General features: G+C 40.7%; 1 protein-coding gene across 3 annotated transcripts in view; it reads left to right on the top strand.

The window, feature by feature from the left end:
- Positions 1-8,339: 8,339 nt before the first annotated feature.
- Positions 8,340-17,950, top strand: part of NCKAP1 (NCK associated protein 1) — a 94,111-nt gene continuing 84,500 nt past the window's right edge. For all 3 annotated transcript variants that reach the window (XM_054723236.1, XM_054723237.1, XM_054723235.1), the window contains exon 1: positions 8,340-8,706. In XM_054723236.1, coding sequence (XP_054579211.1) covers positions 8,599-8,706 — 108 coding nt within the window. In that variant the 5' untranslated portion in view covers positions 8,340-8,598. The remainder of the gene's footprint in view (positions 8,707-17,950) is intronic.

The raw sequence follows: 17,950 nt of genomic DNA, 5'->3' as shown, positions 1-17,950 counted from the left end.
AAATTTGTATTCCCAGTCTAGGCCTCTCCTTTGAGGTTGAATTCAGTATACAGTACTCACTATCCTTCCAATTTTTGAAAGATGGTTCACTTTTGGGGTAGACTACCAGGTAAATGTAAAAATGTAAATGGATCTTGCGTGTTTAACTGGAACTTGAGTGTCATCATAGGCTTATCCTATTCTAACTCAAGTTGTGTCCTACCACTGCTTTGGCCAATTTTCCATGTAGCATTCTAATATTTAAAAAAGACTTAAGAGCAAACAAAAGATGTCAACCAATATTCGCATACACCGATATCATTTTCCATCTTCTACTATTTAAGTGTAAGTCAAAGGACAATAAATTTCTAAAACAAAACAAAAAAACTCACAAGGCCTTCAGACTGTGTAAGAAAATTAAGAAGAATTAAAACCAATCATAAACTGAAATTGTTTATTACATTACTATTTTTCTGCAGAGAAGCGGAAGTTCTTTAAGTGACTTTACAAGGAAAGATAAACCTATCTTTAGTTTTGCAGAGCAGATGCAATTGAACATGTGTGAAGTGCATTATCACAGATCTGGCAGGCTAAACGATGAATCTAACTGGATGTGAACAGTCAAGATCAAGACTGTAATTAATTTTTCATTGTTTCCTTTTTGAACTTTTCGGATCAGTTCTGTTTCTGGCATCGCTTCTGCTGACTGCTGGAAACATCTTACGTTTCATTTAGGCCTGTCCTCCTTACTCCTTTGCAATACCAAGTTGCAATCTCTGGCTGAGTCTGAACTCCTTACTTCTTTTACTACAGGTACTGGGATACTGTTGCCTCATCTTTTCCCTATTGCCTTTCCTAGTCATTGTTTAGTGGAGTAAATTTTCATATCTGGTGGTCTTTGGATGTAGGACAACAGAACTTGAAGTACTGATTTAGCATATATGTTATCGCCTATCCTTTCTATGACCACTGTTAAACAACAGTGAAATCTTCAGCCGAAACCAGTTTGGCTCAGTGGATAGAGCGTCGGTCTGCGGACTGAAAGGTCCCAGGTTCGATTCCAGTCAAGGGCATGTACATTGGTTGCGGGCACATCCCCGGTGGGGGGGTGTGCAGGAGGCAGCTGGTCGGTGTTTCTCTCTCATCGATGTTTCTAGCTCTCTGTCCTTCTCCTTTCCTCTCTGTAAAAAAATCAATAAAATATACTTTAAAAAAATAAATAAACAACAGTGAAATCTTCTATTGTCTTTTTCCATAGTTCTTTACCCAAGTTGGTCCCTTTGTTTACATTGTAGTCTAACTATATACAGCCTTTAAAAGGATTTAAAAATGACAATTCCTTGCAAAACTCCATTAATTTCTTATGTACATATGTCTGACCCTTCTCAAGCCTAACCCACTTTTCTCTTTCTGCATTCAATTTGCCAGAATGTAGCAGTTTCCCAAAGGAGAGATGGAGGACAGACAAAAACAATACTTGTCTACTACACTATTCCCAGGCTGTTTCTAAGAGAAATTTGGTCATACATACCTAGTAGTACCTGGTTTGAAGTCTGATGGGAGGAAAAAATGTTGCAATTGTCTTTAGGAATAAGAGGAATGTTACCTTTGACAGGAGACATCCTCATCAAAGGGCTTTATCCTAAGAATCCAAGAAGATGCCTTCACCAGTTTTTCTCTCTTCTTGCCTTTAGAAGGTAAGCAACAGCTTAAAAAATCAAACTGAGCCGAAACCGGTTTGGCTCAGTGGATAGAGCGTCAGCCTGCAGACTCAAGGGTCCCGGGTTTGATTCTGGTCAGGGGCATGTGCCTTGTTGCGGGCACATCCCCAGTGGGGGGTGTGCGGGAGGCAGCTGATCGATGTTTCTCTCTCATCGATGTTTCTAACTCTCTATCCCTCTCTCTTCCTCTCTGTAAAAAATCAATAAAATATATTTTAAAAAAAATCAAACTGAAAAATATTTTCATGATTAGCAAAAAGCATTACAGAAATAATTCTCATTTGAGTTTCTGGAGAAAGCAAAGCTAAAGAAAGCCCCCTAAAAGATCTGGTATGTGAGTCAGGGGAAATTATGGCAATGTCTAGCTGTTAATTGAAGAAAGTTTAATGACTTTAATGTCTAGCTGTTAATTGAAGAAAGTTTAAGGACTATTTATGAAGGTTTGGCAGGGTAAAGGGACTCTAGGAGAAACTACAGAATCATGTTCACTGAATGCATGACAAATTTATGCCAACCAACTGGTCTTCAGTGACATCACAGTAATTAAGAGTATGCATGAACTTTGGAGTCAGATTGATATAGGATCCAATACTAGCTTGACCACTTTCTACGGGTGTGACCTTTGGCAATTAAAAAAACTTATCTGAATTTCAGTTTCCTAACCTGTAAAATGAAGATGATAATATTTCAAAGGGTTGTTGAAACAGGTAGATGGGAAAATATAACTTAAATAGTAGCACCTGACAGTGCGCAAACACTTGAATGTTAAATTTAATTATTATTCTTGAATTTATTTTTAATAGAGGTAATGTTGATTTAAAAAACCTATTATATTTATAATCAGGTTTTGCTGTGAGTAATAAAAAACAAAAAAATTAAAAAAGCTTAAGTATTCCCTAACCGGTTTGGCTCAGTGGATAGAGCATCGGCCTGCGGACTCAAGGGTCCCAGGTTTGATTCCGGTCAAGGGCATGTACCTTGGTTGCGGGCACATACCCAGTAGGGAGTGTGCAGGAGGCAGCTGATCGATGTGTCTCTCTCATGGATGTTTTTAACTCTCTATCCCTCTCCCTTCTTCTCTGTAAAAAATCAGTAAAATATATTAAAAAAATAAAAACTTAAGTAAAAGATTTTCTTTCATACAAAATCCAGATCTAGAGGGTCAGGTTTGGTATGGCAGTTCTGCTCTAAAAAGCCCACATACCTCCTATGTCTATGTTTCGTCATTCTTAGTAATTGATCCTTGTCCTTATGGTCCAAGATAGTGGTCATTGCATCCTTGCTACATGTGGCAGAATTAACTAAATGGAGAAGAATTGGCCAAATGAGAGCAGCAGCACTCTTTAAGGAAGGTTCTTGAAAGCTTATATTCTATTGGCCAGAACATTAGTCATATGGCCATACAAGGGAAGCTAGGAAATGTAGTCTTTATTTCTAGGGGAGAAAGAGACAATAGATACCTAAGGATAATCCATACTGTAATCCTTGTCACAGTCAGGAACTATTTCAAGTTATCTTTATTATCCTCAAGTCCCCCAAAATCACTTTTTATTCTCCCATTTTTTTCTGTATTTCTTCTCCACTGAATTTTTCCCTGTCTTAGCCTACTAGTACATATTTTAGTACATATTTTCTGTTCCACTTCTCTTTTTGGCTTTATTTCCAGTTGTTTCTTTCTTGTATGTAATAAACATTCATATTATTTTCTTTCACTTTTCTACTATTCTGCAATTACTTAAGTTTACCTTCTGTCTAAAATGCCATTTTCTACAAGTTTATAAGTCCAACACTTCTTATTCAAAGCCCAAATGAAATTATTCTAAAAGGGCCCTGAGAAACTGCTCTCTCTAGAACTTCTCTTTTAGACTTGTATCTCAGGATGACTTATATTAGACTTCCTTATGTATATTCCTATTCTCATCAGGATGTGAGTTCAAGAAGATCAAAATCTATATCTTATACAGCTCATATCTCCTTCTAGAAAATGATACTTTGCACATTTGAAGTATCTGTTTAACTGAAAAATATTCCTCAAGTCCAGGATTGTTATTATAAATGTTTGAATGTTTTATAATACATAGTTAGAAAGCTATATGCCATATATTTGTTTCTGAATAGAATTTTATAACTGAATTATAGTAAAATATATTTGGGGGGCACAAAAGATAATTATATTATAAATTTTTCTATAAAGCTGACCTCACTCTTCCTCCTATTTAAATATTTTCCAGATTGGATTTTCAAATGCTTACTTTCCTTACAGTGGATACAATTATACTTGTCTCAACAAAAAATAATTATTCAAACATAGATATATAACTTTTACTGTATATAAATTATATCTCAATAAATTTGACTTTTATAACGTTATATATCAACTAGAGGCCTGGTGCATGAAATTCGTGCATGGGGCTGTGTGTCCCTCAGCCCAGCCTGCACCATTTCCAATCTGGGACCCCTTGAGGAATGTCCGACTGCCTGGGATCAGACCTAAATGGGCAGTCGGACATCCCTCTCATAATCCAGGACTGCTGGCTCCCAACTGCTCACCTGCCTGCCTTCTGATTGCCCCTAACTGCTTCTGATTGCCAGCCTTATCACCCCCTAACCACTCCCCTGCCAGCCTGATTGATGCCTAACTGCTCCCTGGCCAGCCTGATTGCCCCTACCTGCCCTCCCCTGCTGGCCTGGTCACCCCTAACTGCTCTCCCCTGCAGGCCTGGTCCCCCCCAACTGCTCTCCCCTGCAGGCCTGGGTCCCCCCCAACTGCCCTTCCCTGCAGGCCCCGTTGCCCCCAACTTCCCTCCTCTCCCGGCCTGGTTACCCCTAACTGCTCTCCCTTGCAGGCCTGATTGCCCCCAACTGCCCTACCTTGCAGGCCTGGTCCCTTCCAACTGCCCTCCCCTTCTGGCCATCTTGTGGTGGCCATCTTGTGTCCACACGGGGGCAGCCATCTTGTGTTGGAGTGATGGTCAATTTGCATATTATTCTTTTATTAGATAGGATTAGATAGGATAGAGGCCTGGTGCATGGGTGGGGGCCAGCTGGTTTGCCCTGAAGGGTGTCCCGGATCAGGGTGGGGGCTCCCTTGGGGCGTGGGGCGGCCTGGGCGAGGGGCCTGTGGTGGTTTGCATGCCGGCCATGCCTCCCGGCAACCCAAGCGGAGGCCCTGGGATCTGGGATTTATTTATCTTCTATAGTTGAAACTTTGTAACCTTGAGCAGAGCCAAGCCTCCTGCTCACTCTGTGGCCGCAGCCATTTTTGCTGGGATTTATTTATCTTCTATAATTGAAACTTTGTAGCCTTGAGTGGAGGCCAAGGCAGGCCAGGGAAGGCGGAAAGCTTGGCTTCCTGCATCACTGGGGCCAACTCAAGCCTCCTGCTCTCTCCAGCTCGGTGGCTGCCACCATTTTTGTTGGGATTTATTTATCTTCTATAATTGAAACTTTGTAGCCTTGAGTAGAGGCCTAGGCCAGCCAGGGTGTGTGGAAAGCTTGGCTTCCTCCATTGCTGGGGAAACCCAAGCCTCCTGCTCTCTCCATGGCTGCAGCCATCTTGGTTGGGTTAATTTGAATACTTGCTCCTGATTGGCTGGTGGGTGTGGCTTGTGGGTATAGTGGAGTGATGGTTAATTTGCATAGCACTCTTTTATTAGATAGGATGTTCACACTTTTTTAGGCATACTGGTCTATATTAGTTAAATTTACTAGTTAATTTTCTAAGACTCCTATAAATATGAAACAATCATCTACTTTCTACATTTCTCTGAAGGCATATAATAATCTCTGAATATATTCTAGGGACAAACTTCTTAACTGAAATGAAACTATTTGAAAATCTTTGTACCAAAGGAACTGTGAAGATTATCCTTATATAATGAAGGAAATAAAATCTTTAATTATGGTTTTTAAAGCTTAGTTTCCTAATCATTTCAAACAATTATGCTTTTCTGGAAAACTATACCAGGAAAAGAAATCCACAACAGGAGCAACTTTTCATAAGAACTTTATAGGATGATTCACATGGTATATTTTCAAAGATTGAAAAACTGAAAGGAAATATAAAATGACATATTCATTATAATTGCCATAAAATTATACATGCATAGCAAAATATATGATTATTGCTCACATATTATAAGGCACTCACAATACATTTATACTACACATACAGGCAAACTTCAAAAGGGTTGGATTTTAATAACAAAATGCTTTTTGATGCAAAATGTAAAGAAATGCAAAAATTGTGAATTTTTGCCTAATTTCTAGACCTAATTTCTTTTAAAAATATATTTTTTTATTTTTTAAAAATATATTCTTATTGATTTCAGAAAGGAAGGGAGAGGAAGAGAGAGATAGAAACATCATGGATAAGAGAGAACCATTGATTGGCTGCCTTCTGCAAGCCCCACAATGGGGATAGAGCCCACAACCCTGGCATATGCCCAGACTGGGAATTGAAGTGTGACCTCCTGCTTCATAGGTCCACACTCAACCACTGAGCTGCGCCAGCTGGGCAAGACCTAATTTCTTTTAAACTCAAATAGCCATATTCCAATCAGTGGAGGGCCAATATGTCTAAAAATTAGTTACAATATAAATTGACTAATGAGACCACTATCTACAGTGTTCTCCCTCTATTGGGGGAAGTTATATGCAGCTAGAAGCATTCAAGTTCACATGAAAACATGATGGTGGTAATAGTTGTATTCAAATTATAATATGGTACTATTTTCTTGTTTTCTCTATACAGCACTTTTGAAAAACTAGAAAGTGATATAACCTTTCATTGGTGGGACTCTGTAATTCTTCCTTTAGTAATATAATCTTTAAAAATGTCTTTATTGATTTTAGAGAGAGAAGGGGAGAGAGAGAAACATTGATCTGCTATTAGAGATCGAACAAGTGACCTCTCCTCTCCGTGCATGGGAGGACGCTTAATCAACAGCCACAAAGGCCAGGGCTAGTTAAATTTATTTTGATCCCCTAAAAGAGCACCTTCTCCCCCATTCCAAGCCCCCCATCCTCAACATTCAACACCTTTCAGTTTTCTTGCCTGGCTGCCCTGAAGTCCTCATGAAGCCTGGCTTTTCCAGATCTGTTCTCACTAAGCTCCAGATACCTGCTTTCTCTAAATTAAAATCTTAACCATCAGGTTGGAAAGTAACCAGGTAAATTAAACCCCCCAATGTGTTATTGACTTATAATAGTTCAATAGGTGATTTCTCTAGTGTGTTTGTATTTTTTTAAAAAAGAAATCTTTAGGCATAAAGCCTTCATACAGGGTAATGAAGTTCTAGAGCACAAGGTCAGATATGATTGACTTCCTGGTGGATGTAGGACTCTTTCAATGCTCTGTAAATCAAATCTATCCAGTCCATTACCTTTCTCTCTCTGGGCTAGTAAAATGAAGATTTCCACAGCAAAAGTAAATATACTAGCTTTTAAAATGTTTTAAAAACTCTTCATCACAATTTCCTTTGCGTAGAGTGTTTTGATCAATCCAATGAGAGCTTATTTACGCTTAGAATGTCTTTTATTGAAGGTGGAATGACATGTTGTCACTCAAAATCCATGAATATAAACGGTTAGCACATCGAAGGACATGAACGCCCCAAATACCAAAGCTTGAAATCCTCTTGGCTGGAATTCTTAACTCCCGTCGATTTACCCAAATCCACGATTTGTTCGACCCCTTTGGAAGCATGTCTGGTATATCGGACCGGAGGGGACAAACAGCCTGTGGAGTGTGGCTGGGGAGAAACCGAGGGGAAAAGAACCGTGAGATGAGAAAGTAGTAGAATGTTTCCAAGAAGGGGTGGGGTTTAGGGTGGAGGCCAGAAAAAAAAAATTAAAAAAAAAAGGGAGCGCTCCTCCATTCATCGAACAAACATTTATCTTTTGCCGGCCGCACGCCCGGGCCCCGGGATCCGCGTCTTCCCCGGATGGGTGCTCTTCGCGGACACACGCCGGGTGCGGATTATCTCAGGAACCGGCGTGGCCCTCGCTTCCGACCTCCCGCCTCACAAACCGCCCGGCGGCGGGGGCGTTAGGACGGGCCGGGGAGCGGCGATGCCCGCCACGCCGAGCACCGCATCTGCCGCGTTCAGCCCGAGCGTCTGTCACTCTGGGGGCGGAACCGGGCGTGGAGCCGCCAGCCCACTCCCGGGCGAACCTCTCCCGAAGCCCGCGCCCCGCCCCGGGCTCCCGCGGGTTCCTTTAGGGAGGGGTGCGCCAAGGCAACTTTTGGGAACTAGAAGGAGAGGGGTGTGGGGCGAAGCGGGGCGCGCGTGGAAATGTTACTCGATCCCGGTTCAGGACTCCTGGTCGAAAGCAGGCGCGGCGGGCGGGCCGGGCCGGGTCGGGTCTGGGCCGGCGCCGCGTTCTGAGCGGCGGCGGCGGCGGCGGCGGCGGCGGCGGCGGCGAGGCGGGGCGGAGCGAGGCCCGCAGGTGCAATTCCCCGTCCTGCCTCGCGGGGGCGCCGGCGCGGCCGATCAGGTGACCGAGCGCTCGTCCGGGGCTGCGGGAAGCGGCCTCGTTCTCAGCCGGCGGAGACGCCGCCGCCGCCGCCGCCGCCGCCACACCTAGTGGAGGAGCCCGGGAGGGCGGCTCGGTGGGGGCTGGGGCGGAGAGCGCCGGGGGTGGGGACGGAAGGGCGGCGGGCGGAAGGCCGGAGGCTGCCGGGGCGCGGGCTGCTGCGCGGAAGGGACCCCCTAGGCGTCCGCCGCGGCTCGCTCTGTCACCCGCGCGGAATTGGGGCGCCAGGGCCATGGGCGTGCTGCCCTGAGGCGGAGGTCGCGGGCGGGAGGGGAGGAGGCCCGAGAGAGGCTGCGGCGGCCGCGGGCCGGGGACCGGGCGCGAGGAGGCCGGCGGCGGCGGCGCCACCACCAGCACCACCATGTCGCGCTCCGTGCTGCAGCCCAGTCAGCAGAAGCTGGCGGAGAAGCTCACCATCCTCAACGACCGGGGCGTCGGCATGCTCACCCGGCTCTACAACATCAAGAAGGTGCGCCCGGGCCGGCGAGGCCGCGGCGGGGCGGCGGGCGGGCGGGCGGCCGGGGCGCGGGCCGGGGCGCGGGCCGGGGGGCGGGGGGGCGGAGGGAGGCCCTGGGGAGGGGCCGCGGGCGGCGTCCAAGGGCCGAAATCCCGGCGCCGCCGCGTCAGGCCCGGCCCGGGGTCGCGGGGATGCGCCGCGGCCTAATGCCGAGTCCCGGGCGCCTCTCCCGGCGGCTCGCTGGCCTGCGGAGGCCGAGAGGAGCCATTTCCCCGCTCCCAGCGGCGGATCCGGCCGGGCCGGCACCGGGCGAGGGGCGCTGCCGCTGCCGCCGCCGCCTTCGCCCCGTGCCCGGCGCCCCCGCCCCGGAAGGGGTCTGCAGGGAAAGGACGGGGTTGGGGTGGGGTAGGAAAAGTTGGGGGTTCCATAGCTGAGGTTGTTGGGAATCCACCATTGATAGCGCTTTTTCGCTCCCCGTGTTTTGGAGTGTGAGTGTAGGAATGTGGGGAGGGAATGGCTCCTCGGGATGGATGGACTCCGCATCCCCGGCACCTCGCCACTTTCTCCCAGATCGCTCGATAAAAGCCACGTGAGAGCGTGTTGACGAGGTGCAGTCGTTTCATTCTGAAGGTGGAGAGGAGGGCAGGCGAGGGTGGGACCAGTTTTCTTCTGAAATACTTCTGGGCTGTGAGTCACCAGAACAGGAATAACAGCCTTCCCTCCCTCCCCTCTGCACTCCTCCTCATCTTCGTTTTCCAAGCCCGTCTCATAGCACCGAACACCATTTCTTAAGTTTGGCTTCTGTACAAAATAAAAACGGCACATATGTGGCTACTGCCACTGATCTAGAGCAGATTCTAATAATTTCAGTCGCTATAGCTAATAGGCCCATTGAAAGTCTTTACAGAGCTTCATCAGATTAAGGAATAGTAGCCTGAGTTGGAGTTAAGAAAAATAGATGTAACGTAACGAAATAACATATATATATATATATATATATATATATATATATGTGTGTGTGTGTGTATACACACACACACACACACACATACATACACACACACAGACACACACATATATAACTTTGTCTTGGGAGGAAACAACCAAAATCTTATTCCTTGCAAGACAAGGTAGGTAAGTTTAAAGAATTTGGTAAAGAGCATTAAGTTTTTTGGGCACACTATAGATCCTTAGAGTTTCCAATGTGTATTTAATAAAGAGCTAATACGCTCATAAGACGGAACAGCAGAAGACCGTCCAGACAACCTTCCAGACGAAGCTGGGGCTGTGAGGGCCAGCGCTGCAAGGGCCGAGCCCCTGGCTCGAATTTCGTGCATCCGGCCTCTAGTATCTTCTTAATTATTGTTGGCTTTTTAATATATCACAGATATTTCCGTTTAGTTTAATTATAGCGAGAGATTAGGGCTGCTGAAGTAAGCATGCATTTTTTGAAATTCATATCATGGGGTTCAAGTATAAAACTGGTTTATTTCAACAATTTGATGCAGACACTGTAATTCTAAAGGAGAATACTGTCCTGGCTTAATGGTGATAAATTTTGTATAAGGATAGCTGTGTTCCAGTTGCTCACCTGGATGAAAGAGGATTGGTTGCCTCTAAATCCAGTGCAGTCTGGAGAGTAACATGCCTACTGGTTTGTTACAGTTTATGTGGCAGGGCCTCAGTGTTATTACAAAGAAGCCCTCTGCAATTACCAAAGAGCCTTGGTTATAAATTTATGTAGGTTGAACATATTTAATTTTAGAGATTTTTACTTACAGGTTGCATTTACCTGAACTTTTTTTGTGAGATTACATTCATTAACAAACTTGGAAATTGGTTTCTATATGAACTTTATCCCAAAACACCAAGCATGTCAAACATTACTAAAAGTTACTAGACCTGTGGTATTGTGGTTAAAGGAAATGGTTATGATGGTTTTCAGAAGAGGAAGTGAGAGTAACATCAAAAGTGATTTGGGTATTTGGGCAAAATACCTTATTTTTAAGCATTCATTATACATTTTTATAGTATAAATACACCCTAACTTTACATACCCCACCTTCATAAATTAAATAAGATTAAACTAAATTCTAGGCATTTGAATTTTTATAATTTCAGTTAACTGCTTTTTCTCAAAAGCTAATTTTCTTTCACTTCCTGTTTTGAGAAACTTCAGGCTCTTGTATTATTGAACTAGTAAAATTTAAAATGAATTGAATATAATCATTATATTCAAGTGTCAAATATTTTGAGTTATTGAAATGTTATATATTTCAGCACTTAACATATTTGTAGTTTGTTGAAAAATATTTTGTCTGCCTTGTCTGATTGTGAGTTCCCTCTGGGCAGGGACAGTGTTACTCATTTTTTAATTACTAGTACATTGGGATTTATCAGGTCTATGAGACTTCAAGGCCTTGTTGAAATGAATGACTACAATATCTGATGTGTGTGTGTGTGTGTGTGTGTGTGTGTGTGCGCATATATATATAAATTCTCTAGTTTTAATAATAGATTTGGGTTTGTACTCATGTAATTTTGCATAGATACATCAGATTTTGAATCTTTCAGCCTATGTAGAGGTGTCTATAAGACTGGCTAGGGATTGAAACATTTGTTCAAAAATCTTGCCAAAAAAAAAAGAAAAAAGAATAAGATCTGTTCACCATGTGTTTATATGGCTCATGCTTTCTGCATTTTTATGACAGTGTAAACCACATAATCGTTTCAATCTCAGTCTCTTACAGTCCTCAAAAAAACCTTCCACCATATAATACATGTCTGCCAATCAGTTACATTTTTATTAATGCATGTGTGCATTAGATTGTCTATCAGATCTGATTACTTTGCTCTGTTTCCAAGTGTGCAATGGAAATATTTGAGTGAGTATATGAAAAATACTTCAGTGACCTATAATCAAGAATGTGCTTTAATGCTCATTAGGGGGAATGAATTATGGTTAGAAAAAAATTTCATCAGTTGTGAAATTTTTGAGATCTTAGTATGTACAGTTTATGGAAATTTTAGAGAACTTGTCTAATCAGAGATGTAGGAACATATAAAGGAGGATTTTAGGGAAAAGACATGAAAGTGGTAGGTAGTTTCACATTTAAATTTATTTTTTCTGAATTCCTTAAAGTTTTATTTGTATTACTAGAGGCCCAATGCATGAAATTCGTGCAAGGGGCTCAGCCCTCACAGCTGTGGCAGCTTGCCTTGGCCCTCGCAGCCGCAGCCACAGTGGCTTGCCTCAGCCCTAGAAGCCCCAGCTTCATCCGGAAGGTCTTCCGGAAGGACATGCGGCTGTCCAGTCTAATTAGCATATTACACTATTATTATTAAAGATTATTTTTGTTTGTTTGTTTTTATTGATTTCAGAGAGGAAGAGAAAGGGATAGAGAGGTAGAAACATCAATTATGAGAGAAAACTATTGATCGGCTGCTCCTGCGTGCCCCACACTGGGGATCTAGCCCGCAACCTGGGCATGTGCCCCTGGCCAGAATCAAACCCAGAAGCCTTTATCTGCAGGCCGGCGCTCTATCCACTGAGCCAAACCAGCTAGGGCTGAAGTTTTATTTTTTATTAAAAATGTCTTCCCTTTTCTAAACCTAATAATACCACTCACTTATGTAGTGATTTTTAATATTTTTCAGGCTACTTTTATATCTGTGAATGTGGCATGGCAGGCAGTTTGGTGATGTGTGGTAGAATACCGGACCAGAACTTAGGAGGTCTGCATTCCAATATTCAGTCTGTCACTGGGTCCTGTAACATTGAGTAGGTGTCTTGACTTCCCTGAGCTTCATTTCTCCTCATCTATGAAATGGGAGAAAAATAACTGTAAAAGGAATGCTAAAGTCGATTCCAGCTCTGATTATGTTATCTTTACAAGTTCATTGTCAAGTAGCAGGGTAGAAGTTATTGCTCATTTTATATAGTAACTTGAGCTCTAAGTTTAGTTTTCTGTAATAAGGGATAGTAATGCTCTGCGTACCTCACTGGGTTGTTGGTGAAGATTAAAGACAATAACAATGTGAAAATTGTTTAATAAAATGTCTAGGAATATAAGCACTTACTTAGGAGTCTCAGCAATCTTTTGAGCAACATGTTTTTCTGAAATTTTACTGTTATTTAGTAGACACATTCCCAAATCCCAAAAGAAAACATTTTTTTTGCTGAGTTTAAAAAATATTGTTTTGTTGTTGTTTACTTTTTCTTGTTTTTTCTGTCTCTTTTTCTACATCACCAACATGAACTTGATAACTATGTGCCAAAAAGATCTCGATTAATACTTGCATATTTTTGCTCTTGTTAAATTATTACCTCAACTCTATAAAGGACAGAAAAGACCCATCCCAACTTTTTTTAAAATGAAATATTTTTGCAGATTTCAACACATTTACATTTTTTTCTTGCTTAAAGCAACATTTTTTTCCCTACAGCCATTTTCTCGTGATTATGGATAAATGTATTTTATGGGGGAAAAATCCATAGAATAGCAATGTAAAAGTGAAAGTTTTTGTCTGGTTTCTACTTACCTAATGGAGAAAAAAAAGATGCATGTGAAAGATGCCGTACAAGGTAAAAGGAGGGTAACCGGCTTCAGCCCTCGCTTTCATTGTTATGTTTCTCTTCATAAGATTTTTTTTCTCCCAGTAGGATTTCATTATCAAGAGCCTTAAACATGTTAAGAATAAAACATTATCTCTCCACAAATCTGAATTTAAATTATATATTATTTATTTAAACAACAAGTCCTATTATGTCTGTTTATAACTTTATTTTTAAGAAGTGCTTGTAAAAATGAAGATTTGACCATTGTTATTCTGTCTGGATGGTAGGCTAAGGAGATAAAGATCACTGAAAAATACTTAAGAAAAATTATTTTTAGTTTTTGAAGTGGCAGTGATAGATTATCTTGTGTTTTCTTTGTGGAATTGTTAAATAACTTAAATATTAAAAATTTTAAAATAATTGCAAAAGTAGCACATGTTTATTATAAAAAAAAGAACAGAAACATGTGACTTCAAAAATTCTCTGTCTGCCTATCTCTTTTAAAAATAAGCCATATATACTTGTACCCTTTTCTGTATAATTGCTAACATGTGCATGAGTACTTTATTACATTATGATTAAATTAGGATCTTTACAAAAATAAAATTTAAAAAGAAGCATGGGATAGTTTACATATAAATGAAATTGTCCTAATCTTTTGCTTATATACTTACATTTTAAGAATATTAAAGGAGTGGACATATTTAGCTAGCTACATCCAATATGTTAAAAATGAGGCCCAGATGAAAAAGTTTGTCAGTGTTGAAAGTTCTTGTCCTTACTGGTTAGGATGACTGAAAATCTAATTCATATTCTTGTTTGATGATTTACTAGCAATGTTAGTATTAAGTAAAATTCCAGTAATAATTTTGGGTCAGGTTTAGCAGATGTACATTTTGTATGTTACTAGAATTAAGTAGTTTCATCTCTTTTTTTAAAAAAAAACAAAATTTTACTTTAGAGAGAGAGAGAGGAAGGAAGGGGATAGAGACATAGAACATGGATAAGAGAGAAACATCAATAATCTGCTGCCTCCTGCATGCCCCCTGCTGGGGATAGAGCCCCTAACCTGGGTATTTGCCCTGACTGGGAATTGAACTGGTGACATTTTGGTTCCTGGGTGGATGCTCAACCACTGAGCCATGCTGGCTTGGCAAGTTTCCTCTCTTTATGTCCAGTAAAAATAATGTGTAATTAAAGTAATGCCAGATGCCACTTATTGAGGCCTTCCTATATGCTAAGTATTTGGATTTTTTAAACTTTGTCCTTATATCTGTGATGTAAGTATCTATTATATATACGTATAAAGCCATTGAATTTGCAGCAGTTAAGTAATTTGCTCAATTCTCACTCTAGAAAATAAGAATTTGGATTGGCACCGTTATTTCTTGGCCCCTGAATCTGAGCTCTAAATTATTTTTACCATTAGATTTATAGTCACTAGTGAAATATTTGTGGGAGATAAAAAATTGTAAAGATACAATAGCCTTAAATAAAATATGTAATTATATTACAGAAATAACTATTTTCTTTACTGTAGACTACATTTGTATGAACTTCGTATGGATTTGTATGCAAAAAACCATTACGTTTATACTATCAGTAGAGTGATTATTTTACTGATTTTTAGAGAGAGGAATGAAGGGGGGGGGGAGTGAGGAAAGAAAGAGAGAGAGAGGAAAAGAGAGAGAGAGCATGAAAGAGAAAGAGAAACATTGATTTGTTCTACTTATTTATGCATTGATTGGTGGAGTCTCCTGACTGGAGATTCAAAACCTGCAACCTTTGTGTGTTGGAAGGATGCTCTAACCAACCTAGCTACCTGGCTAGGGCCAGAGTGATTATTAATGGAGACTTCTGTTTAGCTTTGTAATGTATAAAATGAAAAATAGTTTAGCATTAGGAATTTTAAAATTCAATTTATTCAAAAAATTTTGGGGACATTTATTTTATATTTACTTTTCACATTTATACATTTTTCTCTGTGATTATTCCTGAAGTTTAGTCCCTGACATATTAAAATATGCAAATTGAGAGGACTAACCATACAAATAATACTAAAGAAAATACACATAAAGCAGTACATACATATAAAGAGTACATATAAAGCAGAAAGTAAAGGTGTAAACTAAAAGAAACAATGAAATAGCATTAATCTTCCTAATTTTAAGGATACGTGCAGTCATTTCCTCACTTGGAGATGTTTTCTTTTTAACTTTCAAATTTCAGACATACTTTTTTCATTGTACATTTGGAATTCTAATCAAATGGTAATAATTTCACGTTGAAAAACCCTGCAATGTGAAATATAAGAAATGTAGTTCTTTTTCTTTCTGTCTTGGACTTAACAGAATTAGTAATACTCCTTTCTAGTCCCAGGATGTGTTTTTTTTGTTGACTGGTTTTAATATTGCCTTTATTGGTAAATGTAGTAAAATCTTCATTTTGATCCTATTAGGAATTTGCAATACTTGTATTTAGACTTTGGTAAGGTGTTTACTTAATTTGACCTGATGAGAAAATCTAATCATTTCTTCAAACAATAGTGTACTGAAGTGTTTTAGTTAAATAAGTAAACAAATTTCATAAGCTCTTGAATTGTTAGTTTGTAAGTAGAGTGTATATGTGCCAATTTCAAAGGAAGCTCTTGTTTGAAGTAAAAGAGCCTGTACTGGAAAATATTATCACATAGTTGCTTATTGTAGGTACTGAACAGTAATAAAACTACATCTTTAAAACTATTTTATAAGTCATATGAACTATTTCAATTAATTCCAAAGGTTGAGGGTTTTCTTTTAGTTCATCCATTTATTCTTCATTTATTGAATGTCTTTTTGAATACAGGGAAACATACTTTAAAATGTAGCTTTCAATGCCAAGAAGTCCCTATCTTAGTGAAGTGTGGTTGTGGGAGTCTTGAGAAGGGAGTTAAAAATTCCAGTCTGGGGGAGATGGAAGGAAAAGATAGTTATATTTGTGTTACTTTTGATGTTTGAATACAAGCTTCAGCCAGGCAACTCCTTGTAGCCAGTTATTATTTAAGATTCCAGAGCTTTTATTCAGTAGAATATATAGATACAAAATACCTAAGGTTATAAAATAACTTATTAATGTCTAATGTCCTCCTTACAGGCATAAAACCTCTAAACTTCATATCATTTTTCATACTTGCAGTACATTCTGTGGGTTGAGAGAGTTAGATTCTATATTAATTTTTAAAATTTTGGACAAGTTATTTAACTTTTTGGATTATAATTTTTTTTTTATTTGTAAATTGAGACCAGTGATTGTCAGGGATATACCATATAATAATTTTGGAAGGTTTTAAAACATACACATATTTAGATCTTTTTATTTATTTATTTAAAAATATTTTTATTGATTTCAGAGAGGAAGGGAGAGGGGAGAGAGAAACATCAATGATGAGAGAGAATTATTGATCGGTTGTCTCCTGCACCCCCCACACTGGGGATCGGGCTCGCAACCCAGGTATGTGCCCTGACTGGGAATTGAACCTTGACCTCCTGATTCATAGGTCAATGTTCAACCACTGAGCCACGCTGGCTGGGCACATATCTAGATCTTGACCCAAACCTATTGATTAAGAAAAAGCCCCTGAAGTGGCTGATGTTATAAATCATTAAAATAAGTAAACTGTAAGTTATTAATAACTCAGATTTTACCTCAGGAAGAGCTGCTCATATATATATTTTTAGTTACTTGATTAAACTCTTACACAGTAAAGTTTGTGATTATGGGAAGTGGGTATGGTAGGCTATCATTTTTATTATTTGATAATCACTAATATTATTAGAATGGATACCTGATTAAAATAAAATTGATTAGAGAGAGAAACAGCCTTCTGTATGTGCCCAACCAGGGATTGACCCCAAAACCTGGGTATGTGCCCTGACCGGGAATCGAACCCTCCACTTTTCCATGTAGGGGGATGATGCTCCAACCAACAAGGGCCAAGGGTGGATAACTGATTTTTTGCATAATTTAAACGTCATTAAAAACTGAACACAGCCCAGCTGGTGTGGTTCAGTGGTTGAGCATTGACCCATGAACCAGGAAGTCGATTGTTTGATTTCCAGTCAGGGCACGTGCCTAGGTTGCAAACTCGGTCCCCAGTAGGGGGCGTGCAGGAGGCAGCCAACCAATGATGTTTCTATCCTTTTCCCTTCTTCTAAAATCAATAAAAACATATTTTAAAAAAACCAACAACATAATTTGGAATCACTTTAGAATTCGGCACTACCTCAGGCATGTTTATGAAACTTAATTTGCATTATATCACTGATGTAAGGAAATGCTAATCTGTAGCTATTTTTATTATTGGGACAAATTCTTAGTTATGTAGTTCTTAGTTACTCTTATAATATAACTTGAGACCCAGTGTACAAATTTGTGCATGGGTGGGGTTTCTCTGGGTGGCCTGCAAGGATTGGGCTGAAACCCGCAGTCCAACGTCGCCTGCAGCTCCTACCTGCCACTCCTGCTCATCCCGGCCTCACTGTGCCTGACAGGGCTCGTGCCCAATCAGTCCCGATAGGGAGAGGCTCGTGCTGCCACAGCAGTGCTCGCCAGCCATGAGCCCTGCATCTGGCGCCCTCCCAAGGGGAGTGGCCTGCGGGATCGGGCTGAAATCGGCTCTCTGACATCCCCTGAGGGGTCCTGGGGTCCTGGATTGCGAGA

The sequence above is a fragment of the Eptesicus fuscus genome, chromosome 11, assembly GCF_027574615.1.
Source record: "Eptesicus fuscus isolate TK198812 chromosome 11, DD_ASM_mEF_20220401, whole genome shotgun sequence".
NCBI lineage: Eukaryota > Metazoa > Chordata > Mammalia > Chiroptera > Vespertilionidae > Eptesicus > Eptesicus fuscus.
This window is presented reverse-complemented; position numbering and strand designations above follow the sequence as displayed.